Below are 20,493 nucleotides of genomic sequence, written 5' to 3'. Positions count from 1 at the left end.
TACAATGGCAACACTGGTTAAATCTGACACTGTTGAAGCTGGTTTTCCTAATTCAATCGTGGTCGCACTTCGCTTCATTTTGGCTGTCAAAAAGTCAAAATATGAAAAAATTCAGTCGTGGTGCTTCAAAAGACTATGACAGGCTGCCTATGACGACAACTGAACAACAATTAAATATATGGATCTTTCAAGATGAACCAAATCCAACGTTCCAATGTTCTACGGTTACATTTGAGCAACGGATTTGTCAAAAATTCAGTAATTTTCCAAGTTTTTCAGAATGATTCAAAACCTTTATTTTTCCAAAAGATTCAGGAAATTATAAATAATTCAAGAAATTGAGGGAGACCAGAAATATGGACAATTAAGAAATCGTTTAAATTTTTTGAATATCTTTGAACTGATACGAGGTGTAGAGAAATTTTTTTTTTTCAGAAGAATTTAGAACTTTAGAAAACTCTTGTGAAACTACTAGAATTTTTCAAAAAAATATTCACAAAGGTCCCAAGATTAAACGTTTCAAAAGTATTTGGAATTTTTCAAAAAGTCGAAAATGATTCTGGTTTTTGATAAAGGTTTAAAACAATGTCTGATATTTTCCAAAAATATTTAAAACATTATCAAGTTATTGAGAAAGATACGAAAAATGTGATTTTGAGAAATCGTTTTGATTTTCTATAAAGACATATTTTTAGAAATTCTTTGATTATTCACAATTGTTTATAGAAGTTTCTAAAACTATCTATAAACTGCTGGGATTTTCAAAAAAAAACTAAAACGACACTAAACTTTTAAAAATCTACTCCAACTTTCCTGAACGATTAGAAAACTATGGATATTTTGAAAAGTTACTTGACAATTTAAGAAAGATTCTGAAAATGATTTAAAATGTACAGAAATTATGTTTTCTTGTATCTCTCAGAATGTGTTATAAGCTTATTTGTTATACAAAATATTCTCAGAATGATCCAGAACGTCAATAAACTCAAAAGACTACTCTAATTTTTAAAAACGGTTCGGAGAACGATGAAGTTTCAATAAAATCGTCTGAATTTTCAAGTAAATTACTCGATGAAAGTTTGTACACAAAAATATTCAGTGAAATATCAACCACTTCCATCTTTAACATTATAGAACAGAAATATCATCAAAGGTAGATCCTTACCTATCCTTGCCTGTTATCGCAAAAAAGATGTTTAAAATTTTATCTTTTATTTATCAATCTTCACATTCATCAATTATCTTTCTTCTTTGCTTTCCATCTCACCCTATTATTCTTGGTCTACATTTATTGAATTTATGATAATTTATTCATATTTAGTTTTCTCTAGAACTAAGTGCAAACATGTATTATTAATAGAGTTGACGGAATGAAAAAACTATCGAAAATTAATATTACAAAATCTGATACAGATTGACATGGACAAATATTTGAGGAAAACAATTTTCTAAAACTTCTTATTTCACTTTAGATAAATCGCTGTTGTGAAATGATTGAAGAATTTACTGATATACCGAAGAAGATGCTGAAAATTTATTGTTCGAAACGTTCAAGGAACAACAGTATGACCATTAAAAAAAACTGACCGTACAAATATGTGTCCGCATACAAAAAGTTTTGTGCGTTAAGTGTTAACGATGATAACATAAACAATTATCTCGATAGTTCTTTCGTTTAATTTTTTTTATTATGTTTGAAATGTGGAACAATGTTTCCACGAAGTTGGAAATACCACAAGCACAGAATCAGCAGCCTCACACGTCAACGGGATCAATTAAAGGTAATGTAATCAAATACATTTTTTCCATTAACAATATTAATAATCATTTCAAAGAATATAAAGAATATATCAATTTACTACATCTCTAGCCCCTTTATAAATGTATTTAAGGGTAAGTCGGTAAGTCGGTTTTCCTGTAACCTGTTGAACTTCTTCATCAGCAAAATGATCAACTACAGCTGAACCTGTACATGTCATATAACATTCACTCTTCAAAAACCGTTTGATTCGACAAACCATCTTTTTTCGTCTTATTCATTTAACTTTTCTAAGATTTTTGCTGTGGATCTCAGGTTCTAATCGAGTTAAGATGTTCGATTTGGTCTAAGAAGACTCAGTACATGATGGTTGATTTTTTGGCTGTGCCTTGCATCTCTTTGATTGATTTTATGACGAAGCTATAGTCATCCACAGCACGGGTCCTCTCGTCATATTTTAAATGACCGTACGAACAAGTTTTATATTAGAAATTAGGTTTTTTATTACTCTCTCATTCATAAAACAAAATTCTATTGAAATTTAAGATAATTATAGCAGCTTAGGTTAATAAGATTCCAACTTTGTTACATCTCGTAAATCAACTAAAAGACTATTTGAAAAATTATGTCGATTTATTGTGAATCATAAGTTTCAAACCAAACCATTCGAGTACCACAATTTTTAATTGCTGTAGCAGTAATTACTACTATTCATCAAACACGAAGTACTTGGTTTCACCTAGAGATGGTGGTAGTTGCTAACATCGTATTGGTCGACCAAATGAGGTGACGAGTCCCGAAATATTGAAAAAGATCCACGAAGAGGTAGTGAATGATCGTCGACTGAAAGTGCGCGAGCTAGGAGATATAGTAGGCATTTCAAAAAGTGCGGTACGTCGCATATTAACCGAAAATTTGAACATGAGAAAGATGTGCGCAAGATGGGTGACGCGTTTGCTCACAATGGAACAAAAACAGCATTGTGGAGGTCTTTCCATCGAGTGTTTGGCAAATTTTAACAAAAATAAAGTCTAATTCATAACCATGGATGAAAAAATTAAATTAAAAAGTGAGAACCGGCTCCAAAGGAGGCAAAGATCGTTCCCTCTGCAGGCAAGGTCATGGCGTCGTTTTTTTGAGATGCGCATCGGATAATTTTCATTGACTATCTTAAAACTATCAATGGCGATTATTTATGCGAGCTTATCGCAACGTTTGAGCGATGAAACGAAGCAGAAACCGCCCCATTTGGTTAAGAAGAGAATGTCGTTTTATCAAGACCATGCACCAGTATAAACATCCGTTATTGCGATGTCCAAAATTAATGAATCAAAGTTTGAATTGCTACCTCATGCACCCTATTAGTCAGATTTAGCCCTCTCGGATTATTTTTTGTTCCCAGACGTAAAAAAAAATGTCTTGGTGGTCAAAGATTCTCCAACAACGGAGAATGAAGAGTTGATTTCGGCACTCAATGGCTATTTTTTCCAAAATATTGTGTTTTTAACGTAGTTTTAATTTTTTTTGTATACTTTGTAAAGAAATACCATCGTGTTCAATCAATGTATTACAATTTTGGTGAATTTGTTAATTTCTCTTATTCTTATTTTAGGTAGCAGTCATAAAGTCAAAAATTTTTATGACGCATTTATCAATATGTTTCAGCTTCTGTCTATTTAAAACGAAAAACTGGTAAACCGGAACGAATTATCCAATGAAATATGGTCTTATTATAGTTGAAAAAGTGTTGTCCCTATCGTAAACGGCATTGTTAGTTACAACTTATACTTTAAATGAATTCTTCGGCTGACCATTAACAAATTTCAAAGTAAACCTCGGTTTTAAGAAAGTGTCTTTCAAATGATATTTGCTTTGATATAAAAAATGTTGCTAGATTTCTTCTAAACTTATCTATTGATTGATGTAATTACCAAATGACAAACAATAAATCATATTTAACGTTAATATTTTTACTTGTTTTGAAATTTTTAATCAGAGACCTAAAATCAAAACAATTTATCAACAAAAAAATACTGTTATTCAAATAAACTAAGAAATGTAGTAGTATAAAAAAATTCTTTGATGTAACATATCAAAATTTGTCAGAAAATTCTTTGTACACTTCAGGTAACATAGTCGAATAAAAAGGATTTTAATTACCATCCGAGAGGCAAACGTAAACCTAAATAATGTTTCATTTCTATTGGTATTGGGGAAGAAAATAATTAGAAACTACCCTAGAAACGCCCTTTACATTATTAGAAATAGAATTTGTAATATCAAACAGAATATTTCTGATAATAGTTCAAATAGAACAACAAACTTTATATTATATTATAATTTGGATCCTAAAATGGGTCCATTAAATTTTAAGCTTATAGTCGATTCAATTATTTGAGGACTCATATTGTTAACCAATCAAAACCTCACTACTAATCAAAACAAAAGCATTGGTATCCAGTTATATTGAATCCAGCATACCCTATCTTAGAATCCATTGAGTTAAGGGCTTTTTACCCATTGAAACATTTAAGGAGAAGATGTCAGAAATAATAAGAATCCTCCCGAAAGTGGGAGGAAAAAACGGTAATTTGCAGCAAAAAGGTAAAAAACCAAGACAATATTGAGTCGAAGATATAAGAAAAAGTAGAGACAGCGTCTATGTAAAGGGATTTGGAAAAACCAATATAGAAAATTGCATTAATAGAACCATGGAGCACATTATTTTCAATCACAGCAAGCCCCACTAGAATGTTTTGAAAGGACACGATAAGGACCTTATCTGGTACTTCCGCAACCTGGTAATGTTGGACAGGATAACCAAGGACTTGATGAAAATGTAACGCAGATCACTAACGAGGCATTGATTAGGTGTAGCTTATCTGGTCCTGAAGAGGATTGCCTCATATGATCAGGATTATTGTATATGATTCTATTCAGGATTACTTTACATGGTCCAGATTAGGATTGTCTTATACGGACTTAATCATGATTACTTTACATATTCATGATGTTTCAAGGAAATCAGGAAAAAAATCTAGTCGGGGGTTCAAAAGAAAAAAAAAATTGGAGGTAATGCAGATAATAATAAAGAAAAGCATGTCAAAAAGGAAAAAAACGCATTAAGTCGATTAAGAGGTAATTATTTACAGGCTTAGAACCCATAATCATCATTAATGTCCAGTGATCACAGCTCTTGACAGCTGATTTTCTGGATTTGAGTAGTTCTCATTACAAATTTTGCAATAACTCGAAATCTATGCCGAATTTTGGAAAAAGTAAACCGATTGAAAATGTATTGTAAGACATTTTCTACAAAAAAGGTTACTTGTAATTTTTCCCTAAGAGCTGTCATTTCTTTGTAAAATACTCTCGAACTTCGAGGTCGCATCTTACTAAAAATTTTTAAAAGAAACTGCTGTATCTTCTCGAAAACTCAAAATTTCGGGACGAAAGAAAGTGCATTTTACTAGTTAGAGTCTCTACTTTTCACTTGTGAAATTTTATTGGATAACAACACGAACGGGATTGTTTTTTGCTGGTTGCCTGAGTGAACTTGAAACACATGTGTTTGTGAATTTGCTACACCCAGCAGAGAACCAACCCTTGCTTGAGGTCGTCAATTAGAGGATTACCTTTCAAATGAGACCAATTATACCTTTGAAATCACTGTGTGATAGAAAAAAAATTACATTTACGAATGTTAGATTTTTTCATAGTTGACAAGTTTGGTTGTTGAATACCAGCCATTTTCGGAAAATAATGAAGAAGCTAAAGCATAAATTTTGTAGATGATTTGTCGAGCTCAAATTTTCTCCCCAAATAAATTCGAAAAGACCTTCGGTTTCTCATAAAAAAGTTGAAAACTGCCAAGGGCTCCAAAACAACATTTTTTTCTTAAATATTTTTGCGATTTTCGAGGATTTGGTTTTAACGCATTATACGGGGGAAAACGAACACTTACGTGATACAAAAAGAAACCTCTTTCTACTGGGAGAGTTTCCTTAATACATCAGCCGAAGATTCAACGGGTGTAGAGGGCGCCGTCGTAGCAAAACAGACAGACGGCAAAATATATCTTATTATTGCACGAGTAAAGTTTTAACGTCAATTGTTGAATGAAAATTGTGAAAAAAAAATAGTGAAAATGACAGAAAAGGAAGATAATGGAAGTGCTTCAAGGTAAAAAATTAATTGTGTTTCTTTTTTAGTAAGTAAAGTGTCGTAAATTCCAGCATCAAATCTTTGATTAGTGAAATGTTGAATTGTTTTTATTGTTTTGATCGCGATTTTCTTCGATAAATATGAGAACGAAGGAGACTTTCTTGATGTAAATATTCATAGCAAGTGTAGCCCAGAGTCTCAAATCGTGGCTTTACTTTAAAATGTGTTTGAGATAGCAGTTTAGTTAAGTGGACAGGCATGCTGGAGAACAAGGAGCTGCTATATATTTATACAGAAGAGTGTATAGCTGAAAATGCAGTTCTTGCTTTATACAATGCGCTTCGTAATTTCTCTGACCTCGATTTGTATAGATATACGTGTTTTTTAAAGGTTGTTATTTGTAACATTCGAAAAATATATCGCTTAGCGGCTAAAATTTTGATGTTAACTATTACTATATCTATAGAGCACCCTCAGAGCAATTTTTGATGGGAAACCGAAGGTTTTACGAACTTATTTTGGGAAGAAATTGAAGCTAGATAGCTCAGCTACAAAATGTATGTTTTATTTTTCTCATTATAATGCGAAAAAACTTATAAAAAAGTAACCAAACTTGTCAACTATGAAAAAATCTGACATTAGTAAAAGTAGTTTTTTTCCTATCACAGAGTGAGTTCAAAGGTTTAATTGGTCTCATTTTAGTTAATAACCTCAAGCAAGGGTTCGCTGCTGGATGTAGCAGAGTCACAGATACATGTGTTTTAAGTTCACCCAGGCAATCAGCAAAAAACAATCCCGTTCATGTTATTTTCCAAGAAAATTTTACAAGTCTGAGCTTTTTTGTAGATGCAGTTGAAAAGTAGAGATTTAATCTAGTAAAATGCACTTTCTTTCGTCTCGAAATGTTGGGTTTTCGAGGAAAATACAGCAGTTTCTTCTTCAGCCGGAGACGTAATTTTCCTCTGATTCTACGTGGCGCGAAAACTTTTTAGTAAGAAAGGACCTCGTAGTTTGAGCGCATTTTACACAGAAATGACAACTCTTGGGGAAAAATCACAAGGAACCTTTTTTGTAGAAAATTTCTTAAGCTACATTTTTAATCCCTTCATATTTTCCGAAATTTAGCATAGATTTCGAGTTATATGCAAAATACGGAATGAGAACTACCTAAATCCAGAAAACCAGCGATATAACTAATTTTCATAGGTTTTGGCTCTAATTGGGCTGCACTCACTGAACTATAATGAAAGTCAGATGTAAATATATGCTTAGATGGCAATTTTTTTGAAAGATATTAATTCTTTTGTCAGTTGCACACAATTTTTTTCTATATCTTCATATTTTAAAGTTATTTCAAATAATTCAAAATAAATAGATTATTATGATAAAAATTACACCTTCACGGTTATAAAATCTCATTTAAACAACGCATATTGATTTCTGAAATAAAAATAATCACAATGAAAATTTTAAAATTGAAATATTACGTTATCTCATTGACCCATATAATACAGGTTCAATGAACTGGATTTGATAAGAGTTACCAAAGAAAATAAAATACAAACAATGAGTTTATTTGCTTCTATTACACGAAATTATCATATTTACAGACATTATCACGAAAAACAATTGAAAGTGTTTGCTTGCCTATTACGAAAATAACATACAGAAGGGTTCATCTAACGTTATCTTAAAAATTCGACGTGATTAATTTTGGAATTGTTCAATACTCATTAAAAAACGTTCTAAAAATCATTTAAGAATTGTTTTAATCGACATTCTTGGAAACGTAAACATAGTATGGGAGGAAAAGAGTTTATCTGTTTATTAATAGGTCCAATATTTATATTTAATACGTTATTTATATTAAAGATTGGTATAGAAAGTGCAAAATTACATATTAGTGCAATTTAAGGACATTTCGAACTATATAAAAAAATATTTTTACGACAAGCACATCTATTTAGATTTGCAGTCACATCTCCTGAAGCCCCGGCCATGACTTATTGACTATTTGTCGCGGTTTGACGAAATGGCCGCTTGACATGTTGCAAGACATTGCATGCAATTTCTTGCAAGGTCAAAGTATTGCGTAGATAAACGTTGCACGTCGTGTGTCACTTGTCATTGCATCATGGCTGCCACTAACCGATATTCAATAAGTGAACTAAACAAATACCTTCCTAAAATTTGATTCAATATTTTGTGACCGGTTTAAAAATTAAATCTGCTACTGTCTTTGTTTTGGAGCCTGATGACCATGTTGGTTGTTTATTCAAAAGTAACTTGATGTCTCCCTAGAAGTGCAGCAGTTTATAAATGAAAATAACATAGCTAAGTAGTCAGAGAATTACTAACAATTATTATATCGTCTATAGAACGGGTAGAAAAATTTAAATCTCTAGGAACATGGCTCTATGAAATTTAAAAATATATTTACATGTACCGACTTTGATCTTGATCTTAGGCTGAGACTTGAGAGGTGCTACGTTTGGTCAGTGCTTCTTTACGGGATGGACGGTTGGACCCTTAAGGTAAAAAACATGAACAAACTAGAGGCATTCGAAATGTGGGTATATCGTAGAATCCTGAAGATACCATGGACTACCAAAGTGAGGAATGAGGATATTCTCAGGCGTATCAATAAAGACCGTGAACTCTTTAACATCGTGAAGAAACGAAAGATTGCATACCTTGGCCATATAATGCGAGGCCATAAATATCAATTCCTTCAGCTGATAGTCGAGGGCAAGATTGAAGGTAAGAGAGGATTGGGACAGAAGAGGATGTCATGGTTGCGGAACGTGAGGCAGTGGACGGGTATACAAGATATTCAGACATTGATCCATACCACTAGAGATAGAGAAGCCACGAAAAATGTGGTCGTGAACATCCATTAATGGATATGCATTAAAAGAAGAAGAAGATTATATCGTCTCCACCTAGCATCTGTAGTCTGATGGACATAAAAGAGCACCCATCACTGGCCGGATAGGGCAAGGAGAAACACGAGTTTAGCTACAGATTAAGACACGAAAATATACAAAAATTACCTGAGAATGCATGAATAAAAGTTAAAGTTAGTTAAAGTTAGAAAACGTAAGATAAGTAAGAAATTTTTGGCGAGAGACGTATTATTAGCAGATCAGAAACTCATTTCTCCCTAGAATTGCAACGTGCACGCAATAAAAATACTGTCAAACCCATGATGTTGCAAGTGCGAGATTTTGCATGAAATAATTGGATAAATGCGTGCTTTTCATCAAGAAATATTGCGCGTTGCATTGCATTGCACGTTGTGTTGCATCATGTCAAATGGCCTTAAGGATATTTCGACATCATCTTTTGCTATCAACCTTGACAAAAGCTAAATTAAGTATATAATTATAACAAAATTCTTGTAGCTTGACATGGTACAAGAAAACGTGCAATGCAATGCAAGACGCAATATTTCTTGATCAAAAGCATGCGCAGATGAAGTTTAGCTGATTGTTTAATGCAAGATCTTGCACTTGCGACATTAAGCCCGCTTGACATGACGCAATGCGACGCAAGATGCAATATTTCTTGATCAAAAACTTGCGCAAATGAAGTTTAGCTGATTGTTTCATGCAAGATCTCGCACTTGCAACATCATCGGATTGACGGCATTGTTATTGAGTTCACGTTGCAATTTTAGGGAGAAATGAGTTTCTAATCTATTCATAGTACGTCTCTCGTCAAGTTTCTTAGTTATCTTACGTTTTATTTTCCTTAGGAGTTTTTAACTGTTTCTTCATCCATTCTCAACTAATTTTTGTATATTTTCTCGTCTTAATCTATAACTAAACCCGTGTTTCTCCTTGTTCTAATAGGGCATGGTCCATCATCGTATGGGTGCTTTTTTATGTCCATCAGACTCCACACACTGGACGATATAATAATTCCCAGTGATGCACTGACTCCTTTATTTACTTCACCATGATGTAATAGCAAGAGACTTGCATACTATCAACCGACGACTTTGCAATAAATTGCATGCAATTTCTTGCAAGTTTTCTTGCAACTTCTATAATAAATATTTTCATTGCGAATTTGACTGCACTATTCAAATAACAGTTAATTTTTTCACAAGAAATAAATCAATACTTGAAGGATTTTTCACCAATCATTGGTTTTTGAAAGTTTGTTACCTCTGTCATAGTGTGGTCAACATCTTAAGTTCACGAAAGTTCACTCTCAATGATTTTGTTGCAATTGTTTATTACGCGCAACCTTCATTCTCAAAACAGCGCACCAACAATAATTAATTAATTTTTTCTTGTTTCAGGTAAGAAAAGTACATTTTTAAATCAATAGGTAAGTGAAATAATCTTTTGAATAAGAACAAAAAGTTTTTATATATTTATAAGATGATTTTCGAATTAATTGAAATAAACACATGCGTTGCTATAGAAAACAAATATTTTATTATGACAAATGCACTACATATATCACATAACTAAATCTCACCTAAAAAAACAAAGAAACGACATTTAATGTTTATTTCTTCAACTCATTCTTGACCTACATTAATTAACTTCTATTATCTTATTCTAATCAATCAAAATTGACAATGACAGATACTGTCATTTACATTGACACTTGTGACAGTGACAGTGACATTTGTGACATCCATGACAAATCTATCGTAGACATCATAACCCACAGATAAATAAAGTAAACCATATTAAAAACTAAAGAAATACTATTTCTTTACATCTCCCCCCCAAGTGAGGCAGATGTGAATGTAACTTCCTCTTCACCTCTTCACATGTTATCAACTTTTCCTTTTTGACTTTTCTTCAGTTATACTTTTATTATTATTCTTTTTTTGATGCCAAAACCGGAATAATAGTACAGTAAATAAATGTCACAACATACCCTCGATTTTGCCGGGGATTGATTTTTTTTTTAATTGGCAGATATTGATGGGGACAAATTGTTCAATAACTCGTGTAAAAATTAATATTTTTTTATTATTTAAAATTCATTTGAAAGAGAAAATCCGTAGCTATCACGACATACTGACTATTTTTTCGAAAAATTTGTTTTTAATATTGAAAACCCTGCTCTCTTTCCTCGATATTTTTCGACTATTATCCAATTCACCCATGTTTTTGTTAATAATAGTTATTCAGTTGATTATTTTTGGATTCTGGGGCTTTAAAAGGTGTTAAACATGTTCAGAAAAATCCATTTCATAACATCCGGGTATATTAACAAACAAAGTATTTTTTAAGGTCGTTTTTTTTTGGATTTTTGGAGTTTTTAAAAATCCTTGGGTCTTTAAGGAATTAACAAATAATTAATAATTAGATCGCCTTCAAATGCCTATCATTGGAAACTTGAAAATGTCTCCCTTTCAGTACATCTTTCCTTTTTTTTCTTCAAATTCCGCAGTTTTTTAGAAAATTGAAAAACCGCGGACTCGAGGCAAAACTGTACTTTTTTTCGAGCATTATTTCACCCTCGATTTTTGTCAGTTCAAAAATGTTACTTTCTAAAAGGCCACATTCTGATCTTTCCATTGATATCAGGGCCGGATTAAGATTTATAAGGCCAGGGGCTAAAATAATGACGGGGCCCCCTTAAGGAATTCGAAAACCCGGAAAAATTCACAAAATAATATCAATACGTTAGATTTGTGGTATCAACACATCAAAAAATATAGAATGATTTCCAAATGATGGGGCCCTCTTGGACCTGGGGCCCGGGGCTATAGCCCCCCCCCCCAAGCCACTAGCTTAATCCGGCCCTGATTGATATACATTTCAAGTATATTCTTTAGAGTATGAAAAAAATCCTCGCCTCCAAACAGATTCGAGCAGAAACTGCCATATTCTCACAGTGTCTTTGTTTTGAGCCCAAAACAACCCACTGAGTGCCATATTTCGGCAGTTATTGGCAAAAAGCAGATTTTTGCAATTTTTTGGCCAATTTTCCGGCCCCATTCTCATGTTATCACTGTAAGGATTTGGTAATCCAACTAAAATAGTAGCCAAGTGATTATTCCCGAAGGAAATCATCACATTTGCACCCCGAGAATTGTTAAGAAATGAAACATTCCTGGGGCCCTCCCTGGAGGCTGTTATAATTTCGCGAATAGGAGGAACGTGGTGGCGCCATCTACAATTGGTCTTTAGACTTAAAAACATCGAGATCAGTGTATTTTTGAACTCCTGGACCTGGAATTCGAGAAGAAACTGACAAAAACATGAATGTTGCGAAAAAAGTCATCGCGATTATTTTTATAGATAATGAACTGATCTTCATTTTAAGCCCAAAAGGAACTCCCTAACTGCCATATTTCGTCAGTTATTGGCGAAAAGTTTTTAGAACTTTGAGCCATTTTCCCGGTGGCTTCCACATTTTGATTCTCGGTAAATAATTTGAGGGTTGTAAGTACCTACCAATACCTGCCAATTAAAAAAATCAATCCCTCGAAGAATCCTTGCAGAGTTGGTATATTTTCGACCTTCATTTACTGCACTATAAGTTTCGTTATATGAAAAATATTACATCCTGTTTTTCTATGTCCAGTATCAATTTTATAAATTGCACTTGAAATTTTTTTAATAATTTTGAATGGTCCTACTCTCAATTCATCTAATTTCTTTCTATTTAGTATATTTCCATTTTCCACAAACACCATATCTCCTTCATTAAATTCATAAAATTTTCTATTTTTGTCAAATTGTTTCTTGTTATAATTGTGTGATTTAATGGTATTCTCTATAGCTATTTTTCTGTATCCCAATTAGTGTTAATGAATAACTTTTCAAGTTTTAATTCATTTGGTATAGTCCTTACATCTTCTCCATAAAGTAAATAACTTGGTGCAAATCCAGTTACTGAGTGATTGGTTTCATTATATTTATTCACAAATTCTTGAGCTATTGTTGTCCAAGCTTTTGTCTGTCCTTCTTCATTTATTGTACATCTAATTTTATTTACTAAAGTTTGATTCAATCTGTAATTTAAACCATTTGAAAATATAATAATCTATTTCTGATTAATGATCTTTTTTTTTAGACGGATTATGTCACGTTTAATTAACCCTCTTCCTGAGTTCTTCTTGAGATATTACGCTTCAGCTCATCATACGTTTTGTTTTGTACGATTCATGCTTTTTGACTCATTTTGTCTATTTATTTTCTTACATTCTTTCCTCGTATCATACCTTCAGCCTTGTCTATTTTCTCTAACCCATTTCACCACGTTTCTGGTTCTTCTCAAATATATTGACATCTCAATCTATATTTAAGATTTTGTCTTTTCCTCGTTCTCGTTATCTATATTGTTGATGTCGTTTTCCATAGTAAAGATCGCCACTTGTAGTTATGTTTCGATCTACAAATTAATTTGTTGCTTAATATAAAAAAACGAAGCCCATTAGTCTTTTCTGAGTATCCCAATTCACGTCCACGTATGGCATGATGGAAAGAAAACTGTACCAATTGCACCACCCTCCACAAAATCTGATTTATTTCACGTACAGATATCAGAAGTAGACATGTCAAAGCGATCGATAAATTATTCGTTTTGGGTGTAGCATTTCTAATGTAAATGTGCGTAGATGATCTCATGATTAATTTCAAAATATCAAATCTCCTCCAAACGAATTTACATAATCGTTAAGAGAACTGATAAAATAAAAAGTGTAAGCACTGTATCAGTATCGATCAAACCCACCTGTACAAGAACGTAAATTTGAAAAGTTAAAAAAGTGAAAGTTGATATTAATTCAACCGCTACATTAACGTTTCTAGTAAATAAATAATAACATGTATGTGTTATATAAGTCATATAAATACTGTATTATCTAATAGTGTTAATTAAAAAAATGCATATTCATTTTATAGTTGATTGTTTCCGATGATTACACGCGTCTATTATTTCTATCAATACTTTGGGATTGCTGGATAGCTCTAGCTTCCAGGTGAAGCTGCTTATGCAACCTATATTTCAATTTGAGTCTCATATTCAATTAAATTAATTCCCGTTGTTAATCGTGACTTCTAGAGTCCCTTAGAGAGGAAATACTAGCATGTGGATACTAAAAACTCTCAACTCCAACTAAAATGATGAACTGTATCGAATTACAAACAACATTAAACAGCAACGAATACCAATAACTAGCAACAATAACTAAAATTATGTGGAGAGTAAATGTAATTATTGAAACGAAATAAAAACCATTAAAAGTAGATTTTCGAACTGCCACCAGCAGCGTCCACATATTTTTGTTGTCGAAATTGTTAACAATAATCGAGATACAGTTTCGGGAATCGGAACTTTTTTTTAGCAAATTTACTGATCTTCTTAGAACTTTTTTAAAAATGTTCCAGATATTCAAATAAACCATTTTTTCATTGTCTTTTTCGACCTTTCCTTAAACTTTCTAAATAAGAATACGAATGACACCTGATGGTAATTCTCTGAGATTAAAGAAAAATTATAAAAAGAAATGGTACATATAAACCAGACTAAACTTGCAGTATTAAATTATGGATTCTATGGGGATAGTTTCGAAAAGTTTTGGAAAAAAGAATAATTCTATGAATGAATTGTTGTTATTAATATTAACTGAGTAAACTAGATGTTTCAATTCTCTCCAAATATGGTAATCAACGCGATTGAAATCAGGAGATCTTGAAGACCATGGAACGAGCTCTTCAGGTTCTATCCACCATCAAAAAAGTGACACCTAACCCAACTGAGGGAAAATATCAGATCAGAAATTGCAACAATATCAAGAGCTTTGTGTCGACGTGTTATCGCCAATCTTCATTCCCGTTTATAAGAGTGCCAGCAACGTAACGGTCATCATTTGGATAACATCATCTTTTCCAAATAATTTTCCAATTCATATGGTATCAAAAAACAATAAAATTGCAAATTACAAATACCCGATACCCTTTCTGGACACCTTGTATATGCAATAGGGGGAAACTCCGTTTAGACATTGCTCAAGGTTATCAAAATATGCATTGAAAACTTCTTTAGTGGTAGATGCTCTATTTGGGTTGATATTTTGGGATTTTCTTAAACTTATTTTTCTGTTTCTTTTCAGAAAGCCTTTAATCTAGTCGATACCAGGCAAATTATTGTTAAACTACTTAATTGTACTACCCATTTTGTCCAAATGGCTTTCCATAATATGTCGTAAATCGTCGTGAGTCAAAGGAAAGCCCCACTCAGCGGTTTTCAAGAGCATATCAACCAGTAACTTTTCTTCGACGTTCCTTAAAACTAGGGGTCTACCGACGTTTTAAACTTTTTTATTGTTCAGTTTGTAGCTTGACGTTCCTTTTAGGATCTTGTATATCTTCGGCGCCTTGGAAAGTGACAAATTTTTTGTTTTGATTTCGCGGATTGCTTGTTCCATAGTATCAGTGGTGTAATTTTTGTATAATCGACTACCCAACTTTCTAACGTGAACACTCATTTTAAAACGGGATTTTCAAACTGCACAATCTAATATTTCCTAGCCTCTCATATATTTTCTACGCAGACTTATGTTATACGGATCGCGCACGATTCAAAACTAACGGCAGGAAATATTTACATAAATCACTCGGGATTTCGCCTAAACACGCTGATCTTGCCGTTCAATGTTACCTAACTTTTCCAAAAAAATTAGAATTTCAGAACCCAAATCATTTACGTAGAATAAGGTTCAAATAGGTACTAGTATCGTGCAATACTAGACGTTAAAGGATATATTTTGTAGAAGGCCGGTTGCAGACCAAAGTTTCAGAGAACTTTTTTTTAGAAACTAATTCAAGTTTTTCTTCTTAATTTTGAAAATGAAATTTCATAAGGAAGTCCAAGGAAAACATATTTGTGATACTCAAAAAAATAGATTGGTCCCAAAAAACAAATTCAGGCCAACTTGTGGAAAATATAATCTCTACCTCGTTTTACGGTACATGTGAACCAGACTAAACTTGCAGTATTGAATTACGGATTCTCTGGGGATAGTTTCGAATAGTTTTAGAAAAAAGTATAATTCTATCAATGAATTGTTGTTATTAATATTAACTGAGTAAACGAGATGCTTCAATTCTCCACAAATATGGTAATCAACGCGATTGAAATCAGGGGATCTTGAATACCATAAAACGAGATCTTCACGTCCTATCTACCTGTTGCCATAAACACTATGTAGATGTTGTCTCACTGTCAGAGATTGTTCCATAATGTTAAAAAAATAGATATCGGATAACCACGTTTGCGATGGCAAGCAAATTCATCAAAATATTTTTCAGAAAGGCCCAAACAGACCTGTCCTCTTAAAAGATCATCAAAAAAGTGACACCATTTTAAACATCAAACGAAAACCTTAACTCGAATCTCTTGGGGATTTTGTTTTTTGACAGAATTGGACAGTAAGAATTTGTTGAAAGTATTGATTTGGCCGTAACAGTCGCCCGACCTCAACCCGAGTGAGATTGAGGAACAAATTGTATAGAGAAGCTAGAAAGTATTGTCATACTTCCAGTATGTCAAAATTGTGTAAAAGGGGGTTGAATCGATGAATCAAATATATAAATTACTTAAATTACAGACTGTATTTTTATTATTACTATATTTTCGAAAGATATAATATGTTTGTTAAAATATAAATATTGAAATAGTATTTTGTCAAAAAAACGTTCCTGATTTACCAAACATCAAAACTGTGATCCGCAATTATTTCACTGGTATGCCTAGTCTAATATTTTAATATGTACAGTATTGTCAATTGTATCTCGATTTTCTAAAACTGTTTTGTTTTCTGGTTGGTAGCCACGAAAAATTATGAATTGATTCATCGTACACCACCTGGTAAATAAATAAAAAAAATATCGACGCTCATTTGCATTTGCCCAATAATAATTTTTAGTGCCGTAAAATTCACCGTTACCATATTATCTCTGATTATTTTAAATTATTTATTATCACCACAATACTCTAGGCATTGCGAGAGAGACAAGTGAGAATCTCGTCGATTACGCGGACCTCGGTGTCCTTGGTTTGAGTCTTTCAACTTATGGCCTACTTTTAAAGTCAAGCGAATGAAATTTGCCGGTGCTGTTGCTTTTGATGATGTTGGGTTACGCGCGTTTATCTACGGGGGACGTACGTAAATGTTTATCGTATATAAGACGGGATTAAATTCATTGATAGTCCGGTCAAATTAGACCAAAAAATAAGAGTGGAGCTACATAACTTCCTATCATGCTGAAAATAAGTAAAATTGTTTAAAATACAATTGAAAATAAAATTTGAATGTTCCTCATCATTTCCGTGTATGGAAAAAATTTGATTCAAGGTAAAATGTTAAAAAAATGAGTTTTTCGCGATTATCAGCAAAACGGTATGTTTTATCATAAAAATACGTTAGACAAAAATTGTAGATCATAAAATTATTTACAAAAAACGTATCAATACTTTTTTTTCTACGATCTACCGTTTCTGAGATATAACGATTCAAAAAGTTGTAAAAGTTATAATGTTTTAGATTTACTGTCGTATTTAATGGCTACAACTTCAGCAACATTTTCGTCAATTGATAATTTATTTGATGAACTTATAACAGTTCCTAGCATTCAACAGAAATTTCTTACAAATACTCACAACAAGTCTTGGTGAAACCATTAAATACGACAACTTTTACAACTTTTTGAATCACTATATCTCAGAAACAGTGGCTTGTTGGAAAAAACGTATCGATACGTTTTTTGTAGACAAGTTTATGATCTACATTTCTCTATGAGGTACTTTTATGATAAAACTCACCGTTTTGCTGAAAATTGCGAAAAACTCTTTTTTTGACCTTTGACCTTAAATAAAATTTTTTCCATACACAGAAATGATGGAAACATTCAAATTTTAGTTTAAATAGTATTCTAAACAATTTTATTAATTTTCAGCTTGAGGGGGAATTTTTATATAATCGAATGTCTAAATTGACCGTATTATGACTGACGTTTTTAAAATTTCCCTGATGCTTTCTAATATGTTATTTTGAAGATAAAACAAATTAAGTACCATAATTTTGCTTTTCCCCTCCTCAAATTAAGTACAGGGTAGACAATATACAAGGTTTATCTGAAAAGTTCACGACCTAATAAAGATTCAAAAAATTTTTTTTAAATTCTCCTCCTTTTAAGTCTTTACACAGCGATGCTGCAGCCCTTTTGGCCCTTCCAATTAATAGTTGCCATCTTTCTCTTCAAAATATGAAGAAACGCAACAATGCTTGATAAGGTAAATTTTCTTCATCACTTTTCCAGTGGATAAAACCATCTTTGCCATTTTCGGAACAGTTTCACCCTTTGCAAAACACTGTTTTGGCTGTTTTTTGTGTCAGCAGGGTAGTACTGGATCCAGCGTTCATCTACAGTTATGAATCGAGGCCAAAAATCTGACCAATTTTACTTAAATCGATTCAAAAGCATCTGTGAAGTGTTCATTCGAATGAGTTTTTGGTCCAAAGTAAGCAAACGCGGCATCCAACGCACAGATTGTACAAGTTGCAGTTTTTGGCCGTCCCGAATACTTGTTTTCAGTCAAGTTGATACGGCAACGTTTAAATTCAAAATCTTACGGTCATGAATGATGGTACAGAGTAGGGTGGGCTAGCTAAGCTGACTATTTTTTCCTCATCAGTTACCTTAAAAATATTCTTCAAGAAGTTGTGTTAAATTGAGCTCTCAATATTAATATCAACTGGTATTAATTTGAAAATTTGAATTTCAAATAACACCAGAGAAAATTTTTAGAGTACAAATACTGAACAACTAACCTACAAATTGTCAAAAGTTATATATATATTTGTAGTAACTAAGAAGTTAAAGTTTAACCGACGCTTTTCGATTTTTTGCAAGAAATCATTTTAATGCAAAAAGATTAGAAATGCATGGAATTTGAAACGATTTGAATTCCGGTTTCTAAGAAAGCGAATTGAGGAATCCTCCTTGGTTGAATTTGCCGAGGAAAGTAGCAGAATATGTAATTGTATGATCTGAAAGGTAATTCAATACACAACAGAAAATATGATTCCTCCATAAAAGCAAACAAATATTTGTAGAAATAAAGAATTTGGTATTATTTTTATCAAAATCTCGCTTTTTAGTTGTGATTATTAAGATGCTGTTGCATAATTTTGTTATGGTTATGGCAGAATGAATATTGTAACATGCAATTTGAAATTTGCGAAAATATAAGCAATGCGCGGAACGTTGATGACATTGACAAAGACATTTTTGCCAATAATTTTGTTACCTAAATTTTGCGAAAGTGAAAAATACTTTGTTAGTGCAAATTTTTATCACACTGACCGACAAATTAACAAAAAAAATTGTTTCCGTAAATTCAACAACTGAATTTGAATGTTTCTAATAGACTGTCTTTATAAATTCCACAATAATTTATACCTCATTTACTTTGTTTGCTTTACTCACTAGTTTGTCTGTTTATTTGTCTGTCTTTCTGTTTATTTGCCTTTTTCTTTGTCTGTTTGTTTATCAGTTCATTAATTTGTTTATTTATCTGTTTATTTGTCCGTTAATTTATCTGTTTATTTGTCCGTTAATTTATCTGTTTATTTGTCCGTTAATTTATCTGTTTGTTTGTTAATTTGCCTGTTAGTCTGTTCGTTTGTTTGTCTAGTTGTTTGGTTTTCTGTTTTTTGCCTATTTGTTTGTTTTTCTGTTGGTTTGTTTGTTTGATTTTCTGTTTGTAAATTTGTTTGATTGTCTGTTAATTTATCTGTTCTTTGTTTATTTGCTTGTTAGTCTATTTGTTTGTTTGTCTTTTAATATGTCTGTTTGATTTTCTGTTTGTTTATTTGTCTGTTAATTTATCTGTTTGTTTGTCTATTTGCCTGTTAGTTTGTCTGTTTGTTTCTTTGTCTCATAGTTTATCTATTTGTTTGGTTCCCTATTTGTTTGTCTTATAGTTTGTCTGTTTGATTTTCTGTTGGTTTATATGTTAATATATCTGTTTGTTTGTTTATTTACCTGTTATTTTGTCTGTTAGTCTGCTTGTTCGTTTTTTACTTTGTCTATTTGTTTGGTTTTGTTTGTTTATTTGTTTGTTTGTCTTTTACTTTGTCTATTTGTTTGGTTTTTTCCTTGTTTATTTGTATGTTCGTCTGTTTAATTAACTGCTTATTGAAAGTACATACAAAAAATGTATTCATTGTTGTTTAAAAATGAAGTCTTTCACTGAATATTCACCTCAATGGTAAAACCACTTCTTATATACGGGGTCATCGTGGGGTGATTCTGTTCTAGAGTGCGACTGAACAATAGGCTGCTCAGAAAGCAGGAAATACCTGGTATAAGACAAACTTAACCAAACCAAAGTGCCTAATCAACTTTCCAAAAGCACCGGCCTTTAGTAGTTTCAATTGGGACACGACGGGCCTATCAGAATTCAACAATTGACTATGTTTTTTTCTTTTTGTATGGCAAAAATCATTACTCGTCCTGTATGTTCGACGAAATCTTGTTTTCAGTAATTAATAGTCGTTCTGTCAGTTATTATAGACATATCTT

At 32.3% G+C, this 20,493-nt stretch overlaps 1 protein-coding gene across 3 annotated transcripts in view; it reads left to right on the top strand.

Moving 5' to 3' along the window:
- The window catches only part of LOC130453102 (probable nuclear hormone receptor HR3), a 135,564-nt gene that overhangs the window by 52,378 nt on the left and 62,693 nt on the right, over window positions 1-20,493 (top strand). Inside the window, exon 1 of one of the 3 annotated variants that reach the window (XM_056792741.1) lies at window positions 1,473-1,781. The exons of 1 other annotated variant lie outside the window; for it this stretch is intronic. In XM_056792741.1, the coding sequence (XP_056648719.1) occupies window positions 1,691-1,781 (91 nt within the window). In that variant the 5' untranslated portion in view covers window positions 1,473-1,690. Of the gene's footprint in view, window positions 1-1,472; window positions 1,782-20,493 lie in introns of those variants that run through there. One more of the 3 variants, XM_056792735.1, reaches the window with a different exon arrangement.

This window comes from Diorhabda sublineata, chromosome 1, assembly GCF_026230105.1.
Source record: "Diorhabda sublineata isolate icDioSubl1.1 chromosome 1, icDioSubl1.1, whole genome shotgun sequence".
NCBI lineage: Eukaryota > Metazoa > Arthropoda > Insecta > Coleoptera > Chrysomelidae > Diorhabda > Diorhabda sublineata.
Note: the sequence above shows the minus strand (reverse complement) of the source record. Positions and strands in the feature narration are given on the sequence as shown.